Source organism: Pleurodeles waltl, chromosome 7 (genome assembly GCF_031143425.1).
Source record: "Pleurodeles waltl isolate 20211129_DDA chromosome 7, aPleWal1.hap1.20221129, whole genome shotgun sequence".
Taxonomy (NCBI): Eukaryota; Metazoa; Chordata; class Amphibia; order Caudata; family Salamandridae; genus Pleurodeles; species Pleurodeles waltl.
Genome location: NC_090446.1, coordinates 698,391,613 through 698,415,388, shown reverse-complemented (window position 1 = coordinate 698,415,388; position 23,776 = coordinate 698,391,613). Strand labels below are relative to the sequence as shown.

Here is a 23,776-nt window from a genome sequence, read left to right as displayed (position 1 = left end):
GGGGCACCAGGCAGAGGTGTCTGCTATCACCCTTGCTATTCGCGATTGCCATGGAGCCACTTGCCTGTCACCTACAACAAAGAGCGCAGGAATGAGAAACTCCAAAACTAAACTTTCACCACATTGTGTCCCTTTATGCAGATGATGCGTTGGTCTTCCTGCATGATGTTGGTTCTTAACTGCCAGACTTGATGTGGCTACTTGATGACTTGAGTGCTGTTTCGAGCCTAAGCGTCAACTGGCTCAAATCTTGTCTATTTCCCTATGCCCCAATTCTTGAACCCCAAAGGGCTGCCACTTCGGATCACCTGCTCAAATGGTTCTATGGCACTTTTAAATACCTTGTTGTCCAAATATATCACACCAACAGGGTCCCATAGAGGGAAACTTGTATCGCTCAGTGCAGTCAGTGCGTGGCTCTCTGCCTTTTTGGTGCTTGCTGCCCCTATCCCACTAGGGCATGTGGCAGTAGCAAGATGTTGGTACTTCCTAGGTTACTGTATTTTTTTGCCACACTGCCAATTGCACTTCCCAAATGTGTTTTCAAGAGAACTGAACGGGATGCTATTGACCCTGATCTGGGGAGGGCTGCTGGTACGTAGCTCTACCCATAGTGCAACGTCCACTCCTCAAAGGAGGATTGTGCCCACCTAACTTTGAGCTAAATTACGCACAGGCGCAGCTACAGCAGGTGCTGCACTGGTTGAATATCGCACAGGCTGCTGAACAAACAGCCATTGGAACTAGACTCAGCGAGCTAGTGTCGTCAGCTGGCTGATCGATCATATTTGTCCTCCACTAAGAGGATCGAATCTGTTGATGGCAGCACAAAAATGTTGGAGCCGGTTTGTACGTGGGCACCACCTCATCATCCTTTACTCACCATTAACTACACTGGAGCAACTGCTGAATATGCTGGAGTTAGCTGCCCAACACGACCTGGCGCTGCAGTGGGACTGGACACCTTAGGAGTCCTATTTCATGAGGGAACCCTCATGTCCTTTGCAGACATTATGGATACATACGTCTTGGGCACGGGCCACTTTCTAGCTTAGCATGCCATCCAACAGGTGGTGAGAACTACATGGGGAACTGGAGAGGGGGAACCGCCTCAATCACCCATCCTGCACACTCTCCTTACACATGACGGGACATGCCGGACCATATCAACACTATGTGACACTGACGGCTGGGGCTCTGGCAGATACGGTGCAGGCGCTGACCTGGTGGAATGAAGTTCTCTACCAGCTGTTGACAAACAAAACTTAGGCGTGAGCTCTACAGAATGTCAAAGATGTATCCAGGGATCCAAGGACCTGCTTTACACAATTTAATTACACACGTCAACTGTACCCGCCCCAATGTGTCAGGCGCATAATTCCTATGACCACACCCGAATGCCCGAGATGTAGACTGGCAGAAGCTGGATTCTTCTACATGGTGTGGGACTGCCCATGATTTCACCTGCTTCAGGTGAAAATCGCACCCACCAGCTGGTCACACACTGACGCCCACCCCTGAACCCTGCCTTCTTGGCCTCTGCCCCAAGGCCAAAGAAGATAAACATTTACATTGATTATTAATCGACCTTGCGTCTGATCTTATTAAACAAATTGCTATGCAGTGGAAAGCGCCCACGACTACTTGATACTGCTAAATGGTTGACTACACTACTGTGCTGAATCAGGCTCTGTATATTCTATAGCCAGCAAGCTTTCTAAAAAGTAAGAAAGTGTGGTTGGGACCACATTTACCAACCCTTATTTGGATTAATTAGCCGTGCCGTAGACAAATTTAGCAGCTTGCAGGTGATAGCCCGTACTGGAGCTCCGAAACGAGGCAGCCATGCCAGAGCTCAGCTCTCTGCACTCACTTGTACTATGAATTTTAAATGAGGGAGCAAAAAGTTCAGTGTGTAGTGGCTGGGGAGCGGAATGGCTGAAGTAAATGTGTTTTGTGTCTGAAATTTCAATCCAGCGAATGCAAGACTGTAAATGTGCACCACAAATGAGCATGGATTTAGAATGAGGGTAAAATGTGTTCATTAAAGTAGAGAACAGAACATATTGATTATCTAAAAAAGAAAGGTGTTTATTGAGACATAACTGTATTGCGTGATAGAAGGTCCAGGCTATATGTCATTTCTAATAATGATTTTTTTTTTTTTTTTACTTTTAGGTTTTCTTCTCTTTCTTAGAGGATTCATCAATTATGCGAAAGTCCGTAAGATGCCAGATACATTTTCAACTCTCCCCAGGACCAGGGTCCTTTTTATCTACTGAAGGTATAAAACATGCACTACTGTGGCAGATCACATCACTATCCCACATTTATGTTTTCCAAAATAAAGATTGTGTTCCTAAAGCATTGTGCAATCTGTTTTCATAAGACGTACTTTACACTACCATCACAGAATTATCAAAATTAAGTTAAATTAAAATGTTGGAGTCCTTGCATGGTACTTTTAGTGACAGACAACCTTTACATAATAGAGAAGTGGCATGCAGTTGCTGAGGTTGGCGATATATGAAATCACATTGATAGTGGTGAAAGATCGACGTGATTAAGCTGTTCTTGTGGCCTCACAGCTGACTATGACAACTGGAAGCTGCTGCACATCTATAAGTAGACTTAAATGAGCGAATGTACATCCTAGCTCTATAAATTCTCGTTTCCTGCCCGTAAACGCCACCTGTGTTTTCTCTTTTTAGTTCTGTTTGAGATCATTAGAACTTGTGGCTGACTTTTACTCTATTTTGCTTTTTGTGATATATATTTTTTTTTTTTCCAGTGATGCTGCAATATTGTTTCGCCTCCATTATTAGAACTATTGGTTGTTCAGTGTATGCTCACCTGCATGTGCTTAGTTTCTTTTACAAGCAACTTTTGTATTGATTTTAGAAACGTTAATTACCAAGTAAAATTGTAGTAAGCATACACATCCATGCAAACGAGCTACTAAAACCCCATGAGGCATACATCACCAAAAGAAAGAATATTTAGTCCACAAAGTAATTTACAATGGTATTAAACTTAACATAAGCACTCCTGTTAGAGGAAAAAAGCAAAGGCAGTAGATTTGCAAGAATATGAATTATGAAATCCTATGGTGGCAAAGATTGTGCTACATGTGAATGCATCTGTTGGGGTGTCATCAGCAAGATGGTGATCTAGTTTCCAATATCATTGTTTTCTTCATGCTTTGGTTCTTCTTCCTTGTTAATACCTTACCCTGAGGTTAATAGACATCTGCAAGTTCAGACAAGTAGATTTTTCTCTATCAGTCAGCCCTTACGGCTCATAGAACTGTATAAAGTCCCTTAGGAGGGATTTTTGTTCCTATTGCGTAGTGATTCCAGGGTTGGACCCAATCCTTGAGTGGACATTTCCTCTGGAGACAGACCAGGCAGTGGTCAAGATAGCTAATTTTGTGTATGTTGTCTGCAACCTGGATACTTCCAGCATTGAATAAGGCAATTATAGTGAGTACTTATCAAGGGAAATATATTACTGTTTTGTAGTAGAATTTTTTTTTTGGCAGTGCCCCTGCATTCCCTTTTTTGTTGCACATAACAGACCTTTGGTGTCCTCCACAACTTTCACCATTTACCCCTTGCTCTCTGACCGTGTCCTAATTCATAAGACATTCCCCCTGATCCCTACGTCAGAACAAAAATCTAGCCATCCTTATATAGACCTGTCATGTCTTTACTCCTTTCACTTACCACATTTCTATTGAATTCTGCAATGGCATATGTCAGTTCCCTTTGATTATCACCCTTTGCCATGTTTGTACAAACGTGCATCACACTTCAGTTTCCGCAATATTCAGTTTTGCATTTTCACCTTTTTTAAGTGGGGGATGTTATGCTTTTATAAATCTGCAAACGTCCTCAGTACCTTCATCACAACTGTTGACTCGCCTAATTCTATCTTTTACAGCGACCACCTTACTTGAATTCATTCTCACTGACCTAACCCCAATTTTAACTCGTACTCCTGTACCCCCTCGAAATACAGCAACCCAGCATAGTCTGTCGCTTTTACAAGATCTCCTTTTTTTATACGATGACTTATTTTGTGAACTCACTGGCTCTTTGGTGTTCCTATATCATCAACTCGGTTGCCCTCTTCTCCAGTATACTTTCACCTATCCAGCTCTTTGGAGATTGTATTCACTGTCTCCATGCAGGAACCTATCCACAGTCCTTCAGGTATCCTATGGTAATTTCCTCGTTCAAGAGACCGGCAGACATTGGAGACTCTAATTCCTCAACTTCTGTAAAATATTTAAACAACTTTGTCCACTATATTAGTTTCACTGTAATTGATATTCGAGCGGAAACCACCTTAATTTTCTGCCACGTGCACTTTTTTATGGGAAAAGCCTTGTGAGATGTGTTGGGGGGGGGGGGGGTGGGGGGGGGGGGTCTGGATAAGAAAAAAGCCTTTGGAAATGAGTGCAAAAATACTGCACTAACTCCTCAAGACAGAGCTTTCAATATTGCTGTATTCCTGCATCTTAGAAATACTTCTGCAGGTTTACAGCTTCACCTGTGAAGAGATAACTACTGTTGATCCATTTCTACCTGTACCATTTGCATAAGTCCAGAATTAATCTCCATGCTTCTTTCCTTTTTCTTATCCAGCATGACCTCTCTGCAGCATTTCACATTGTTCACCATTCCTCAATGCTACTTTTTCTTACTGGGTGTTGCCACTGCAATGCTTGACCAGTTCTCCCATCTCTCTCCCAAATCTCTCCTTTTTAGTTGTCTAGTTTGCCTTCTCCTATCAAGTGTTGCCACTGATGCACAGATCATCTTTACCGCTTCAGCCGAGAATTGGAGACACTGCATGGCCCTCTGCTCCTTCATGCTTATTTCCTTCACTACTCAAAGAAATCTATTTCTTAAACCCCTCTGTACCGCCACTGTGTCCACTCTCATCACTGTACTCCTGATACAAATGCGCTCTTTCAGTTTGTCCGTATTCTCAACTTGCAATTACACTTCATTATGAGGCTAGCATTCTTCATCATCTACAGTGCCACTGCTTCCAGGTTTCGGCGCGTGAACATCTAAGACATTTGAAAACCTCTTTCCATCCATTTTGCCAAATCTTTATTAAAGATTCTGGTAAGGATTAAACTTTACTACTTCTCCTGCCCCTAAAGAAAATCATGAGCTTAGTTGTTAGCATTTTCTTCATAATTTTCAAAGTACCTCTCCGTCCTACTGCTACTATGTTGCCAGCTGCCCGTCTAAACACAGGGCACCCATGTTTAAAAGTGGAGAGTAACGATTGAAGAGAGTCAAGTTTGTCTACGTGGGTTGGTGAAGGAGCTGAATTGCGTGCAATTGATTTGAATATATTTGAGGTCTTTGTCTTGAAAATGTTCACGAAGTTCCCAACTGTATTACTAAGAAGAGAGAGGTGTATTTTTCAAAATATAATGAATAACTATTTCTTGGTAGATGTTGAAGATGTCCTTAGTTTTGTTTAGGGCTTTATTGTTGTATTTGGCATACTACACCTTTTTTGCATACTTATCTGATTGTGAGCCTCTTCTCTCTGATTCCTACAGCTACCCATGCCCGCTTCTGGTAGTGAGGCATACCATTTGTGTTCACTGTTGTTGAATTTTGTCTTAACGCTGGATTGTTCATGTTTATACTGTTTATTGGTTTACTTGATCATTTGCATGTGTCTTCTAAGTGGGCCTGGTAACAGCTTGCTGAGCATGTTTGAGATTTAGTGGGTTGAGGTAATGAACCAGGATCTCTGGCTCATTTTGTGTATGTAGCTTTGAGATTACTGATTTATACATTGCTGGAGTCTTACCTTCCATTCTTCACTTCTGTAACAGGATAGAAGGGCCTTTCTGGTTTAGTATGAGAACAACATTGACACAAGAGGTTAGATTGGTGGAGAGGATGATCAGTGAATGTCAGACCTAGATTGAGGTTGCATTTTAAAATACTCTGGTTTCCCTATCGTTTGAGAACCAGTTGGTTGTGGCCCACTTTGTGAGTAAGCCCACTCAGTTCTAAATGACCTTTAATGCACTCGTTCTCATTCAATTCGGAGGCTGAATTTCTGTCTCCTTTATTAGTGTTTTTCACGGTGATTGACCGACGTTGAAAGGCCAGAGAGTGATGGGGACTAATATGGTGAAGGATCTGTTTGAATTTATTTCACAATGTACGACTACACACTCAAAGGAGGAGAAAGCCAAGTAGTAGGTTTCCTGGCAGAGTCTGTTTTTATGGATGATCCCGAATCTGTGAGAACCCAATAATAGAAAATAGTGATTCGGTACTCACTGGAACCAGGTTTCTGAGCTCAAATATATGCAGCAGCGGTTCTCAATTGCTTTCCCAGGTGCCTAATCCATGATTTTTGTATTTACAACATTGTATCGGTATTGAAGTATAGCAATAGTAGCTCTGACGGGATCACTCCCCTCGGTCTCTTTTCAAGTGGAACACATCTACAATTATTACACAATTCAGTTCAATTTGAAAATAATTTATTTAGACAATCAAGTCTATTAAAGTGCCAGCAGCATAAAATAACGTCCAAATAAGGAAAAAATGAAATGAATAAACAGTGTCACACAATATACACCACAATCCATTCATAAAATGTTAAAAGCAACTGTAGCACATAATGTGCAATTATAAAATCATCTAATGACTAGACCTTTAATAGAGAATTTGCGTTGAATACTAAAATCAGTCTAGGCCTCACTGGATATACACATGACAGATTCTGATACCTATGACTAGAGGTTACAAAATATTGAGATAAACTAGTCTACTAACGTTGGTGGTGGTGCAGCTGTTTTTGATTTATAGCATCTGGGGCTAAGTGTAGTGGCTTTTTATTGCTGTCTATGCATTTATTAAAAAAGAAAATTGGTCTGAGACCAGAAGGTATTAGTAAATTAAAGAATTATAAAGTGCTGTGTGCTAAAAACTATAAAGTGCTAAATAATCACTAACAACTGTACCAAATATTTTACCACCATCACGATCTGGACTGTAAATTCCTAAAATGACAGGCTAGCCAAAATCAACACAGAGTAAACAAGAAATTATAGTAAAGTCGAAATAAACCCATGTAAGAGTGACAGATTTTGCCTAGCAGCCTACCCTTTCTGTTCACCCATTAACCAAAGTTGTACCGGCAGCGACTGGACAAAAACGGTGGGTATAGGCTAAAAAACTAATATTCAAGCAACACACACAGAGCCACTGAACTCCTTTTTGTTAAATACTAACCCACTTGGGTACATAAAGGGCACAGATCATACAGTAGACACACTCCAGAATTGTATCCCTATAGCTCTAAGGGGGTTGGGTGTGCAGCTAAATTTCTTAATAATTTATCCAGTCTGTCCAAAAAGTTTACCAGGCTAGCAATTACTTGTGGGTGGGCATCATTCAGAAGACATTCAAAAGTATCCCGTATTGTCTGTGTCCCTTGATTTGATCAGGAAATGATGGAGGAACCATTTGCCTTCATGAATAAGCATGGGACATATTCAGAGCAGATGTGGTAGTGACTCCTGGATCGAGCCACAAAGATGGCACATGTTGCTGACGAGTCGGCACGACCAAGGAAGCAGGAGGTCTAAGGAACAAAAGCAGCCCATGCAGAGGTGACAGAACTTAACTTTGTAGTAGACTGAAAATGGTTCAGTAATGTATTTGTGGATCTCTCTTAGGTCAGTTTTTTTTCTTCTTCTTCTCGTGAATGTCCGACCATCAGATACACAAGATCCCCTGTGAACCTCTTTATTTAAAGCTGCTTTGAACTGCTTGGAGGAAAATTTAGATTCCAGAGTGCTACTGCACTTTTAAGCTCTAAAACACCAGAAAGGGTGTTTGTCCAAGCATTTTGGGATGCTGAGCTATTTACGTATAGGACTTGCAGCCAGATTAGATTCTTTAGGGAGCTTATTTCTGCGACACGTGTGGAGTGCATATATTTTAAGAAACTGGCTTTCCGTGCAAGGAATTGGCCGCTCATCATAAACTCTAGCTTAATCTGGGCTGGTGAGGTGTTCTGAGGAAGCTTGAACAGTGATCTAAAAATGGTGCACTGACCATTATTCAAAAAGACGCCCAGTTTCTCTGGAAATGCAGTAATGCAGTGTGTGTACCAGGTCACACATAAGCAGATTAAAAAGAGCCGGGGCTAATACACACCCTTGTTTGCTGCCTTGTTCGAATTTTTTCCTGCTGGAGACTGCTGTGTTATTTCCCAGTTTTACTCAGGCCCACGTTTCAGAATAGAGTAGTTGAATGCCACAGAGTAATGCTTCTGGGATATACCAGGCTTTGAGCTTAGATCAAGGCAACTCGCGGTTAACATGATCAAGGGCCTCGCTTAATAGTCCACAAAACAGCAGAGCAACTCTTCTTTCATTGCTGTTTATGCATTTATTAGTAAAGAAAATTGGTCTGAGATCAGACGTTAGTAAATTACAGAATTATAAAGTGGTGTGTGCTAAAAACTATTAAAGTGCTAAATAATCACCAATGACTGTACTAAAAATGTTACCACAAATAAAGATCTGGACTGTAAATTCCTAAAATGACAGGATAGGCACAAATCAACACAGGGTAAACAGGAGATTATAGTAAACTCGAAATAAACCCATGTAGGAGTAACAGATTTTGCCTAGCGGCTTACCCATTCTGTTCACCCATTAACCAAAGTTTTACCAGCAGTGACTGGACAACAACAGAGGGTATAGGCTAAAAAAACTAATATTTAAGCAACACACGCAGAGCCACTGACCTCCTTTTTGTTAAATACTAACCAACTTTGGGTAACTCCTCTTTCATTATCTGTTTTGCCACGATCATCCAATAGCCGCAAGATAGTCAGCAGTGCTTAAAAAAAGGTCTAAAACCAGTTCGATGGAGAGGTATCAGGTTTTGTGAGCTTGTCCGTGCTCCTAAGTCCTTCAGTAGAAGTGAGGTGAAATACTTAACTCTGACGTCCAAAAGGGCTTATGTAGCAAGAACTATTGGGGCTCGCCACTGAGCCCTTTTTTGTAGATGGTGTGCAGTATTGACCCTTGCCAGGAAGAAGGTATGGATTTAATGATCAAGCAAATGTTTTAAAGTTTTTTTTGAACGACAAAGACCAAAACTCTGCATCCTTTTTGTATACTGATACAGGAATGCCATTGGGGCCAGGGGCTCCATCAGCTGTGCTTTTCTGGAACAAGTTTACTATTCTTTTGGCCATAAAAGTTGATGTGTATTGAAGGGTTTGCACCTCTGTTGCCTCGGTTCTTTTGCACGAGGGACTAAACTTATTATAACTACGTTGAAAATTATAGGATTCTGTTGCAGCTTTGTACAGAAGGCTAATGTGTGCGATCCAATTTTCGGAAGGTGAAGTTGTTCCCATCTCTTGTAACATTTTTCGTCCCCCTGCTGAGGCTATTGATAATGATCCAAAACTCCTTTGTGTTTTCACTTAAACAGGCCAAAAAAACCTCAATCTGGAGTGCTTCCTCATACTTTTGTTTTGCTTGCCAAATTTGGTTTTTGTATCAGCTATGTAAGGTATGTATTTCTGCAGATAAAAAAAGGACTAGGCCCAGATTTAAGCAATCTTATCTTCTTAAGATTTCTTTTCTGGATCTTGAGGTGCTTTGTGAACCATGACTGTGAAGAGGTGGACCTGGAGGATCTTATTGTTGGACTAGACTGACTACTGGCAAGAGCAGAAAGTAGCTGTTGCGCGAAGAGTTCCCAGTTATGAATTGTAAGACACAAAGAGGTACTCTGATTAGATAATGTTGTTTTCCAGGTGGTGTATTTTATTGCAGCTTCTGAGCTCCATTTAATCAGTTTCCAGTTATGAGTGTCATTTGAGCCGACGGTCCTTAGAGTGGTGTCCTCATTCCTATAATTGTTTTATAAGCAAGCTCTGGGGCATGTGATCACTTTCACATCACAAAATGATGGTGAGTGAATGACTTAATAGTGTTGAACAGTAAGATTGAACAGACCGTATAATGTTAAATAACTGATCTTTTCTGAGAGAAATGTGTAAAATTAGGTGATTTATCTTCCGGAAAATGCCTGTTCAGTGCTAGGTGAGACATCCCCTCTAAAGCCGCTGACAGAGTGCCTCCTGGGGAATCAGTTCTTGGTGGGATTATTACCTGCGATAGAATCCACCACCAATAGTCCGCCGTTTTTTTCTGATGTTTAGCTTTAGTTTAAAGGATTTATAAAGCGCATGGTTACCCGAAGGCCTCTCAGTGCTAGAGCGGAAACAGAACAGACTGCAAGGAAGAGGCTTGTACTATAAACAATAGAGTTTCAAATTCCTACGAAAGGGTGTTCTTGGCTATCTTGATGGAGCTCCAAGTAAAGGAAGTTCAAGAGATTTTCAACTTTATATGCAAAGGATCTGCCCCCCACCTTGTTTTCTTGATCCGAGGGACCTTAATCAGGGTGGATGTCGAGGATCTGAGAGACCTGTGAGGGATATAAGGTGTTGCAATCAGCCTAAGAAAGGCCGGGCCCCTATTGTGTAGGGCTCTGTGCAATGTACAAAGAGCTTTGAAGTTGATCAGTTGCTCCACAGGGAGCGAGACTAAAGTAGATTTTGCAGACAGGTGTCTAGGTATATTCATAAGTAGGCGTGCAGCGGCATTCTGCACCAGTCTTGTTAATACATATCAAGATGAACTCAGATAATGGACATTCCCATAATCCATGCGTGAAATTATAAGAGCCTGGATGATGGGTCTTTTGGCCAAAAATGGAAGTACCTTAAAAACCTAAGAAGTCTTAATACACTAAAACCAGTGACCGCCAACTTTTTAGATTGGTAGTCCATGGTAAGACGGGATTCCAGCCAAAAACCTAAGCTCTTTATATTTCTTTTTGGCGTAAGCAAGTCTTGAAACCCTTCAGGGCATGGGGAAGGGGATCTGTGAAAGACATAGTTCCCCACTAGAATTACGTCTGTTTTGTCTTCATTTAATTTGAGTTTATAGTCAGCCATCCATCTGGCTACTGCTTGGAGGCAAGGTGTTAGACTGGGCTGATCAGAGTTAGAATTAGTGGAGAATGAAAAAAACAGCTGAATGTCATCGGCATAGGACACTAGTGACAAACCATAAGGTTCTCCAATCTCAGCTAATGGAAACATATAGATATTGAACAAGGTGGAGCTCAGGGAGGAGCCCTGGGGAACCCCACAGCTGGGAGAGAAACTACTGGGGAAAAAGGAATGATCAAGGACTTGAAAAGTCCTATTCCCCAGGAAGGAGGAGATCCATTTCAAGGCGAGCCCCTTGATGCCTGCATGAGAGATTATTTGAAGCAATGTGGTGTGGCCTAAGGTGTCAAATGCCACGCTTAAGTCCAGTTAAGTGATAGCCGCAGAGCCCCATGAATCACGATGTTGTCATACGTCTTCCACAACTGCCAGAAGGGCGGTCTCGGTGCTCTGTTGGAGCCTAAAGCCCATTTGAGTATGATGAAGGATCATGTGGTCCTCAAGAAAACCTGACAGGTGTCTATTGACACGTTTTTCAATCAGTTTGGACGCTATAGGAAGAAGAGAGATCGGCCTATAGTTATTCAATAGGGCTGCATTAAGGTGAGGCTTTTTGAGCAAAGGCTTGGCAATAGCATGTTTCCAGTGTGACAGAATCTGAAGAGCTTAGGTTTTTGGCTGGAATCCCGTCTTACCATGGACTACCAATCTAAAAAGTTGGCGGCCACTGGTTTGGTGACCCTTGTATGGGTGCTGCAAAAAGGATTAGGGAGCAGATTTAAATTGAAATCGACTGTCGGGAGATGAGCGTTGGGATGACTGTGCCTAATAGCTGACATTAGCTGCTCCAGCTCCTTCACTTCACTTTTTGCTTTATCTTTAAGAATGCTGGATGAATATACACGTTTAGTAAGAATAGTTGACTCTTCATGGAACTGTAGCTCCAACTTTTAATCTCCACACATAAAAAGTCTTTGTCCAATCGCAAAGTCCCAAAGGGATGATAAGAAAATGGATAGACCACCCATTGCATGGCCCATAATATGTGATGGGAGAGAAAAACTCATAGAAATCTTCACGCGAAGTTCCCACATCACGCCACGATTCCTGGATGCATATATTGTCATATGATGTTAAAAAGACAAGTCCGTTGGATTTTCTAAACTTGCCACATTCCAGGAAATTGAAGATGTAGATGCAGCCTTGTTCTTTAGGTTTAGCATTAAACTGATATGCTCTTTAGGTGCAAGTCAATTGGATGGGTGTCTGGCTAAGGTGACAGCGAGCCATTCCAAATCCTCCTGTGGTTTTTCAGCTAGTAGTGTAAGGAACTTATAGCATCTCCCTGCCTGGTTGTGAGTAGAAACAATTAATGTTTGTATTTTAGAGGTAACTGTTGATCGAAGGGGGGCAATTGCATTTCTTAGAAGAGATGATGGTCCTTGATTTTTATTGGAGCCCTGGGTCTTTGAATTTTGTCTTGATTGAAAGAGGGCTGACTGGAAGCTTGAACGTGTTCCTTTATTAAGAGTGCTGTTGGATATCGAGGCCCTATTGGAAGAGCTATCAGCATACCCCACTCTTCTAAGATTTCTGATTTTCACAGATTGTGTGGGCTGCAGATTGAGTAGACCATGTCACTGCAGTTGCTTCCTTGTGAGCCAGTATATAAAATATATGGCAGCAGTGTTGTTAGAGTTTATATGACAAATTTGGATATGAGACCAGGAGTTTAACAATATTACCTCGGTTGAGTATATTGTTATTGCCTTGTGAGGTATACTCAGGTTGCCAGATTGTTGTTAAAGTTGAGGCATCTTGAGTTGTATTATTATATATTAAGTCTATGCCAGATTGGGTCGAAGGCATGGGCAGTCATATGTTTGTGCATTGCGTTTCCCAGTTTCTGATTTAAGAGTGACAGTAGGTGTTAGAAATGGGGTCTCTAGTTGGCAGTCATTTTGCACCCTGTCCAAGTAGGGACACTCACTCTAGTCAGGATAAGGGAGATACCCGGTCAGATAACCCCTGCTCACCCCCTTGCTATCTTGGCACGAGCAGTCAGGCTTGTCTCAGAAACCATGTGTAAAGCATTTGCACATAACACACAGTAATACAGTGAAAACACTACAAAAGAACACCACACCAATTTTAGAAAAATAGCCAATATTTATCTGGGTAAAACGAGACCAAAATGAGAGAAATCCAATATACATTGCTAAAGATATGAATTTTGCATGGTTTAACTTCAAAATACAGTTCCTTGAAGTCAGTAGCTCCACCTGGGGCTATCACGGAGTCGTGATCAACAACACCAACAGTTCAGGATGGCCGCGGCGGCCTCAACTGTTGGTTCAGGCAGCAGTGTCGGGAAGACCCGCAAACAGTACCTTGGATTAGTAGGGCGTGGTGATCCTTGCGGTGAGCTCCGGAGAGCGGCGTCACTGACAATGCAGTGTTGGTTCCAGAGTCAGGCAGGATTCGTCGGGCCCTTGAAGTCACACGCTTTGCAGATCGAACTCTGGGCTGATGAAGTAATGAGCGCTGGCGTGGATGGCGTCGGGTTGCGGGGCGAAGTGGAACGATGCGACGTGCGGTGCCCACAGGTCATGTTGCAGGCAGCGGCTCGGTGAGACCAGGGCTGTGGTGTGAAGCGGGCGGTGCAACGTGCTGTGTCCACAGGTCACGGTGCAGGCAGCGGCGGCGTCGTTGTGGAAGCGATGTCGTCGGTAGGCCCAAGCCAGCAAAGCGGTACGGGACGGTGCTTTGTGACCCTCATGAGCAGTGCCGTCGACGGGCAACGGTGCAGGCCGAGATTACTGGTGACAACACTGGAGTCGATGGAAATGGCGTTGGTGAACCGGGGCTGCAGTGCGAGACGGGATGGTGCTTCGCGCTCCTCATGAGCGGTGTCCACAGGCCACAGTGCAGGCAGTGGCGCCGGTGTCAACTGGAGTGTCGTCGTCAGGGAGGCCCAGGCTGCGGTGTGAGCATGTGATGCCGGAGTGTGGGGCCCACAGGTCGCGGTGCAAGCAGTGGCTCGGTGAAGTCATCTGATGACGGCGTCGGTGAGACCAGGGTCGCGGTGCGAAGCGAGGCAATGCGACTCTGTGCGGCGTCGGCAGGTTGCGTTGCAGACCAGCGGTGTCGTTCGTAGCATCGCTGTGGTTTCTGCTCTTGAGCAGCCAAAACACACAGTTCCCAGTGCTGCAGGTCGAGGATACTGAAGTCTTTGGTGTCCCTGAGGCTTCCAACAGGAGGCAAGCTCTACTCCAAGCCCTTGGAGAACTTTCTTAAGCAGGACACACAGCAGTGTTCACCTTTTGCACGCTTTTAAGGCAGAAACAGCAACTGCAGTCAAGTCCAGCAAAGCAACACAGCAGAGGGACAGTACTCCTCCTCCAGCTCTTCTCCTTGGCAGAGGTTCCTCTTGATTCCAGAAAGATTCTACAAGTCTGGGGTTTTGGGTCTTCCTCTTATACCCCCTTCTGCCTTTGAAGTTGGCAAACTTCAAAGTAAAGTCTCAAGTGTTTGACAGACCCTTTCTTGTCCTGGCCAGCCCAGAAACACACCAGGGGGTCGGGGGCTCCATTGTGTGAGGGCAGGCACAGTACTTTCAGGTGTGAATGACAACTCCTCCCTCCCTTCTAGCTCAGATGGCTCATCAGGCTATGCAGGCTACACACCCTACCCCTTTTGTGCCACTGTCTAGAGAGGTGCAAAACATCCCATCTGTGAAAATGACCCAGACAGACAATCCACAAACAGGCAAATTCACAGAATGGTTTAAGTAAGAAAATGCCTACTTTCTAAAAGTGGCATTTGCAAACAGACCATCTAAAAACGAACTTCAATAAAAGATGTATTTTTAAATAGCGAGTTCAGAGACCCTAAACTCCACATTTTAATCTGCTCTCAAGGGGAATCTGGGCTTTAAGGATATTTAAAGGCAGCCCCCATGTTAACCTATGAGAGAGAGAGGCCTTGCACAGTGAAAAACGAATTTGGCAGTATTTCACTGTTAGGACATATAAAACACACTTGTATATGTCCTACCTTAAGCATACCCCACACCCTGCCCCTGGGGCTTCCCAGGGCCTACCTTATGGGTGCCTGACATGCAGTAAAAGGGAAGGTTTAAGTCGAATTGGCAGTTTAAACCTGCACACACAGACACTGCAGTGGCAGGTCTGAGCCATGTTTACAGGGCTACTAATGTGAATTGCACACCCAGTGCTGCAGGCCCACTAGTAGCATTTAATTTACAGGCCCTGGGCACCTCTAGTGCACTTTACTAGGGACTTACCAGTAAATCAGATATGCCAATCATGGATAAACTAATCAACAGTACAATTTACACAGAGAGCATATACACATTAGCACTGTTTTAGCAGTGGCAAAGTGCCTAGAGTCCTAAAGCCAAGTAAAACTGGTCAGAACAATTGCGAGAATGGAGGCAGAAAGACTGGGGATGACTGCAAAAAGGGCCAGGTGCAACAGTAGGGCCTGGTGCTCTATTGGTCAGATGATGGTCTAAAGAAGCAACAACATGAGAATGCATCCTTGGTGGTAAAGGGAGACCTGGCATTAGAGTATTCTACTGTTATTTTACCTGTCATGACATGATTTGACATTATTGTGGATTGCACACACGAGTTAGCTGTCAGAGGTTTTTTTTTTAGTTCATTCAAATTTTTGCTGCTTGCTCTTGTGTCGCTTTGCTCTTTCCCCGTTGCAACAATAGCGCCTGCTTTATGATGGCTTATAATTGGCACTGCGTTTCCTGCTGAAAATTTGAGCTCTGCTTTAGGGTGTATATCTAATGTGGCTGGATTTTTGAGATTTTTTTTCTTTTGATGGTGCGGGACGTAAGCTCCTAATGATGTTTTGCCGGTTTAAGGATTGAGAGGGGCCTGTGGCCTGGAGAATCATAATTGCCACACCACTTGATGTGGGATCTATTTTAGGTTGTTCTTCTGGTGCTGCTGAAGAGGGCAAGCTGATTTTGTTTGAATTTCCAGAGTCTAGTCTTGCAATAACTTGTGTTCTATTAGTTTTTGTGAGGTTGATGGAGCACTTAGAGCTTGAGAGGACCACTTCCTGGAGGTTCCAACTATGAGCGAAATCCATCTGTGCGTGGATCTCTTTTTTTAGTAGGTTGAAAGACATTTTTTATCAATATTGCCTGTCTTGCAGCTTTCAAGATCTTATCCTGTTTTTGTTAATTCAGTTTCCAGAGTCACTTTTTCTTGTGCCTTGATGGTCGTACAGGAGGAATGCTGCCTGTGTTGATTATCCTAAATAGTTGGTGAGTTTGTTACAGTATTGGCTGGCATGGAGTTATCTGCTTTAATTGTTGTTTCATTACTGTCTAATATTTCTAGGTTACATTATATTCATTCTATCTCCACACTGAGTCCCATAGCCTTTGATGTCAGTGCTTTTGTGGAGGGCTCTATTGGTGCTGGCAGTGTTGGTGCCTGTTCAAAAGTTCTTGGCAAGTCTGTTGGTAACAAGATGGTTTGGGATTTAGCATGAAAAGGCTGTGCTTTTCCAACCATTTTTACTTCCTGGAGTAAGTCGACCACTATGAAGGATAGAGCAAGGCACTTGTCCATCAGAATTGAAAGAAAGGCACTGTTAAATACTGGAGGCAGAAGAGGTTGATGGATTATGAATAGATGGATTATGGGACTATGGGATTTAGGAGTAAACTGCTTACTAGTGACATTAAGTTGTTCAAAGGGAGAGTCAATTGATGATGTGTATTGGGCTAGCGTCTCTAATAGAGAAATTTGGATATCGACCTTGTTGCACTGGTATTCCAAAGCGTTAGTAGTAATATCTAAAGTATTAATTAATTGTTGCCAGGCCTTAATATCAAGTGTGGAATTAATACTACAGTCTTGGATCAGAGGCACAACTTGAAAATCACCAATGAACGTATATTCATGTGTAACTGAGCTGCTTGTGATGCTGAAAAGTATGTTGTTGCGAGCCAGTGATATTTTCAGGTGCTTCAGTATTTATATTGTGCATTGTAACGTTTTAACATTTGTTGTGACCTAGTTTGACGTTAAGCACAGTTCTCCAGTATTGGGGTATATTTCATAGATTCACATGCTTGAATCATTCCCCGTCGTCGAAGTGGGAGTCCCACGGTATATAGAAAGCAATAAATAGAGAATTGTTTTTTTTTTGTTTTTTGTTTTTTTTCTTTTTCATTGAAGTCAATAGGAAAAAACACGTTCAATTGTACAACTATCAGCCTCATTAGAAAAAGCCCAAACTTCAGCCAATCAGGCGAGACCACCCCTTTAGAATCCTCAGCACAGAGGCTCAGTCTCTAAGATTTTCTACCGCACGTCGTGTGTAAGGGAGTCTCCCTGAGCTCTGCTCAGTTTTCTTTCTCTTCAAGAGATAATCTTCAATTTTCACTTTTGTTCTTACTGTAGTATTATCCATCATGTCTACAGCAAGAAAAGGTTTGTTTAGACCTTGTGGGACCTGTGGAAAGTTAAGACTTCACTGTGAGGACCCTCACAAGGAATGCATATACTGTCTCCATCCAGAGCATAAGGTCAAAGACTGTAAGATCTGCAGGACCTTTCCCAACAAGACTCTGAGAGACAGAGAAGCCAGGCTCTTACTTTGGCTTCAGAAAAGAATGGCCAGAGAAGCTCTTTCTGAGGAGGAGGACAGCGACACATCAGTGGCCTCAAAGAAGAGGAAGAGGTCTGTGGAGAGCTTCTCCCCCAAGAGCAGTAAGTCAGCCAAGAAGCTGCATGCATTTAAGGACAGGCCAGAGGAACAAGCTTCAACATCCAGAGAAATGGGTAGTAAGGTTCGCTCAGAGCCATCTACACCTGCCTCCTCATCAAAGAAGCTCAAAAGACCTTCAAGTTCCCTGCCACCGTCGACGTCCAGGAGATCCACACCGTCGACAAGCGCATCGTCGACGGCAGGCCTTCCTTCATCGACAACAGCGACGGCCACGTTTACGGCTCCATCGTCGCCAATGATCGTTACCTCGTCTCCAATGTCATCTACGACTATAACGTCGGTGAGCTTGAAATACGGTCCATCGTCGGCTCACACCTTGAAGATTACAAAGAAACCGTCGACGGGTAAGAAGATGAAATCTCTACCGTCGACGCACTCATCGACGAGTAAATTCAGAAGTTCTTCGTCGATCTCGCCGACGGCAGCAGCGACGGCGACACACCCGTCAACGGCAACCCCGTCGACAGAAACCTTGTCGACGTTGGCACCGTCGGCGGCAATTTCGTCGACGCTCACAGCACTGATAACGGCTCCACTGACGACGGCTCTGTCGACACCTACACCGTCGACGAGAACACCATCGACGAACGCTCCGTCGACGACGGCTCCGTCGACGGCTCAATACCCTGATCCGATACCCAAACATTTTGGAGCATCTCCTTACCTGCCACAGAGAATTCTACCAATAAAGAGCAGGTCTTCTCTCCTACTTCCATCACATACATCACCCAGTAAAGTCACACCAGTACCTCCGCAACATCTCTTTGCTGACAAGGAGGATGATGATGTATATTCTGATGATGGTTTCTTCCCGGTGGCACGTAGCCCATCTGAACTACGGATTAAGTGTCAGGAGGAAGATGAAGATGAAGATGAAGAAGAAGAAGAAGAAGATAACCAGCCTTATTCGGATCAGCAGAATCAGAGTCACTTGCAACTTCAAGAGCAGCAGGAGCAGACAGTTCAGATGCCTGTCTCGTTGATAGCTAACCTACAGCAGATGATGCAGGATTATTATTCTAGATTTCCTCCACCTGGCTTTTCTACCCCGGTGCAACCTCCGCATACACCAGTGTCCACCCCTGCTAGACCATCTGAATTGCCGGATCCTACCACAGCTCCTTCATCTGGACAGGATATTGCTCCACCTTCATCTGAGGACGAGCAGGAAGAAGGTGAAATTCAGGACACTGACTCACTCATTCCAGAATGGGATGAATATCAAATTCAAACACCATCTCCTTCTACGCCACCGCCAGTGGACTCTCCGCCGCAGGATATTGGTGGCTTTCATAGCGTGATGGAAAGAGCTGCAAAAAGATTCCAACTGCCAATAACATCAAAGCAGTCAGACTGTTTTCTTTATGACTTCAAAGAGGATACTAGGAAGTCTGTAAGGGCTATACCCATTGTTGACTTCATCTGGGAGGAGGGCCTTAAGGTCATGCAGACTCCATCCTCCATTCCTGCAGTCTTACAGAGACTTGAGAAGAAGTATAAAGCACCGGACAATTCTCCAGCATGTCTGGTTAGTCACCCTAAACCAGACTCGGTCATATCGCAGGCAGCTCAGAGAAGGTCCAGAAATCCATCAGCATCTCTGACTGCCCCCCCAGACAAGGAAGGACGTCGATTGGATTTGATTGGGAAAAAGTTCTCAACGATGGCGGCCACTACAGTTAGAGCAGCAAATTCCCTAGCAATCCTAGGAAGGTACGACCGCCAGATGTGGTCTGATATGTCGCAATTTATTGACAGGTTACCTGAAGATAGTAGAGCAGAAGCGCTCAAGATTCTACAGGAGGGTGAAAAGATCTCGGCTGAAATCATAGACTGCGCCATAGACGTCTCGTCTACAGGTTTTCGCCAGTTAGCCGGAGCGGCCGTACTCAGGCGTCAAGGGTGGCTGAAAGCTACTTCTTTTAGGCCAGAAGTACAATTAAAGATCCTGGACATGCCGTATGATGGCGAGCCCTTGTTTGGCAAGCATGTGGATGATGCGTTACAATCCATTAAAGCAGACACTGAGACAGCCAGATCTCTGGCAACATTGCAATACAAGAGACAGCCCTTTCGGGGAGCGGGAGGGAGAGGAACATTTTCTTATAGAGGAGGCGCACATCAGTATCGCCAATACTCCTCTTACCAGGGACAGTTTAGTTCCAACTTTGGCCAGCAACAACCACATTCCTTTCGACAACAGTCATCCACGCATTTCAGGCAACAAGCGAGAGGAAAGTCGGCTTACAAGACCAAGGAGACGGCAAGAAAGCACTGACCTTCATCGGATGCCTGCACCCAGCCCCTATATCAACACTCTAATAGGGGGCATAATTTCCAAGTTCCTCCACCAGTGGTCCAAAATTACTTCAGACAAATGGGTACTCGATATTGTCAACCGAGGACATACACTAGAATTCAACCAGCCTCCCCCTCATGTACCACCAAGAGGTCCCCCGCCAGCCCATCTCAACGAACTTCTGGAACAGATTACTATATTAATGAAGAAGGGAGCAATAGAGATCGTACCAAGGAGCCAGAGGGGAACAGGTTTTTACTCCCGCTTCTTCCTTATACGGAAAAAGACAGGAGACTGGAGACCTATTTTAGATCTTCATTCTCTCAACAAATACCTCAGGAAGCAATCTTTTCGCATGATCTCCCTTCAAGACGTCCTGCGCCTACTCAACCGAGGGGACTTTATGACATCATTAGATCTCCAGGACGCATATTTCCACATTCCCATTCACCCCAGTCATCGGAAATTCTTACGATTCAGGGTTGCAGGCACTCACTACCAGTTCAAAGTGTTGCCCTTTGGCCTCAGGTCGGCCCCAAGAGTATTCACCAAAGTTTTGGCACCGGTTGCAGCCCACCTCAGGCAACTAGGGATACAAGCATTCCCGTATTTAGACGACTGGCTAATAAAGGCACAAACAACGTCAAAGGCTGCCAGGGACACGAAGACATGTCTATCTCTTTTCGGAACACTAGGCTTGACAGTCAATTACCCCAAGTCTCATCTAGATCCTTCCCAGAACATCACCTTTCTAGGAGCAGTCTTGGACACAGTCCAAGCAAAAGCCTTTGCTTCACACGACAGACGAAAGAAACTTCGAGATTTAGCAGCACGTCTCAGCAAAAGAAGGTCCGCTTCTGTGCGGACTTACAAGTCTTTTCTGGGGATGCTTTCGTCTTGCATTCCATTGATAGAAAATTGTCGTCTGCACATGAGAACACTTCAACAGCAGTTAGACAATCAATGGAAACAAACGGAAGGTTCTTTCGACGACGTAATTCGGATAACCCCATCAGCAAAACAAGCTCTCAAATGGTGGAAGGATACGCCCCTCATCTCAGAAGGTCTTTCATTCCTGAAGGACAAGCCAGTGCACATTATAACAACAGATGCATCCCTAGAGGGATGGGGTGCTCATTTGCAGGATCTTTCAGTGAGAGGGAAATGGTCCACTCAAGAGTCAACTCTTCACATAAACGTATTGGAGTTAAGGGCGGTTTCCTTGGCACTCAAATCCTTCCTCACAAACATCAGGGGTTCTTCAGTCTTGATAAGAACTGACAATACCACAGTCATGCATTACCTCAACAAACAGGGGGGCACAAGATCGCAAGCATTATCGCTAGAGATGCAGAAGCTGTGGCATTGGGTAATTCAACATCGAATATCCATCAGAGCAGAACATCTCCCGGGGATCACCAACACCTGGGCAGATGCCTTAAGCAGGACTCGAACCAGCTGCCACGAGTGGGAACTCAATCAGTCAGTTCTCTACCGTCTTTCGGCGTTGGGGCAAACCCAGTCTGGATCTGTTCGCGACCAGAGACAACAAGAAATGCCAACACTTCGCAAGCTGGCGACCGCAGAAGGGATCAAAGGGGAATGCGTTTTTGATCAGATGGTCAGGGATTTATGCATACGCTTTTCCCCCGCTTCCACTCATCCCGAGACTTCTGCAGAAAATGAAGAGGGAACCATGCAGACTTCTATTAATTGTTCCCAAATGGCCACGCCAGTTTTGGTTCACAGAACTCCTATTACTCTCGGAGCAGCCTCACATTCGACTGAAGACACTACCGGATTTGCTAACAACGAATCAGGGTCAGGTCCGTCATCCCAACTCGACGTCTCTTCGTTTATCAGCCTGGCTCCTGAATTCTATGAATTCGACGGCCTAGATATTCCTCCAGATTGCAGGGAGGTACTTGCCTGTGCCAGGGCTCAGTCTACAAACAGGACATATAAGTTCAAGTGGTAGAGATTTTGCATATGGTGCTCAACTTCCAACGTTCATCCTCTAAAGTCCTCTCCTGAACAGATTCTGCCATATCTATTGCATTTAGCTAAATCCGGCCTTTCGCATTCGTCTATTAGAGTGCACCTGGCTGCCATATCCCGTTTCCGACGAACGTCTCAGTCACCTTCTTTATGGTCATCCAGAATAATAAAACAATTTCTTAAGGGTTTGTTCAGGATGTTTCCGCCGATTCACCGTCCTTCACCTCAGTGGCATTTGAATATTGTGCTATCCCAGTTAATGAAGCATCCGTTTGAACCCATTCATAAGGTAGACCTCAAATTCATTCATAAGGTAGACCTCAAATTCATTTCTTTTAAAACAGCCCTCCTTCTGGCCTTGACATCAGCGAAGAGGGTTAGCGATATCCAAGCCTTCACAATCTCTCCACCTTTCATCCAATTCAAACCAGAGGTGGTCATTCTAAGAACTAATCCAAAATTTATACCTAAGGTTCCATCGTCTTTTTATATGGATGAGCCGGTGGTTCTGAGAACATTTTTTTCCAAATCCGCAAACTGCAGCGGAGCGTGCATTACATTCTGTGGACATTAAACGATGTTTAAAATTTTAGATACAAAGGACTAGCAATTTCCGTAAATCTGAGCAACTGTTTATTAGTTATGGACGGATCAATAAAGGCAAAGCCGTTACTAAGCAGACCCTAGCGCGCTGGATCTTTTCTGCCATACAGCTATGCCACCAGTTGGCAGGGAAACCGTTATCATCCAGTGTCAGAGCGCATTCCACTAGAGCGGTATCCACTTTGGCAGCTCTATTCGCAGGAGTCCCTCTGAGCCAGATCTGCAGAGCGGCAACGTGGACACGTGCTCACACCTTTACCCAGCACTACTGCCTGGAAGCGACGGACAGAATGGATGCCGCGGTAGGACAAGCAGTATTACGTAATTTATTTGCATAAGGTGAGCCAATAACCTTTTACCCTCCATCCTCTACGTATTGCCAGAATGATATTTTCATGTAAATAGATCTATGTGTAGATATATATATATATATTCATGTATATAATCTTTTAGAGGGTTGATTTGCAAATGTTAATTACCTATATAAGTCCATATAGGATAAATTATACACAGGCATGCTTCTGGCGTTTCAGAACTCAACCATCTTTCCTACTGCTGACTACTCTGATTCAAGCATGTGAATCTATGAAAGATACCCCAATACTGGAGAAGAAAATAAGTTACTTACCTGTAACTGTGGTTCTCCAGTATTGGTATCTTTCATAGATTCACATGCGACCCACCCTCCTCCCCAGAGGGGCTCACCTCTTTTGCTTTCCTGTAATCACTAGTGCGGAGAAATCTGAGAGACTGAGCCTCTGTGCTGAGGATTCTAAAGGGGTGGTCTCGCCTGATTGGCTGAAGTTTGGGCTTTTTCTAATGAGGCTGACAGTTGTACACTTGAATGTGTTTTTTCCTATGGACTTCAATGAAGAAAAAAAAAAATCTCTATTTATTGCTTTCTATATACGGTGGGACTCCCACTTCGACGACGGGGAATGATTCAAGCATGTGAATCTATGAAAGATACCAATACTGGAGAACCACAGTTACAGGTAAGTAACTTATTTTCTTCTGGCTGCACAGAAAAAATAGCCTTTTGGGTATTTG

The 23,776-nt window shown here is 43.9% G+C and overlaps 1 protein-coding gene across 1 annotated transcript in view; it reads left to right on the top strand.

Moving 5' to 3' along the window:
• The window catches only part of NDFIP1 (Nedd4 family interacting protein 1), a 274,091-nt gene that overhangs the window by 205,823 nt on the left and 44,492 nt on the right, over positions 1-23,776 (top strand). Inside the window, exon 7 of the mRNA XM_069244703.1 lies at positions 2,179-2,284. Coding sequence (XP_069100804.1) covers positions 2,179-2,282 — 104 coding nt within the window. The 3' untranslated portion in view covers positions 2,283-2,284. The remainder of the gene's footprint in view (positions 1-2,178; positions 2,285-23,776) is intronic.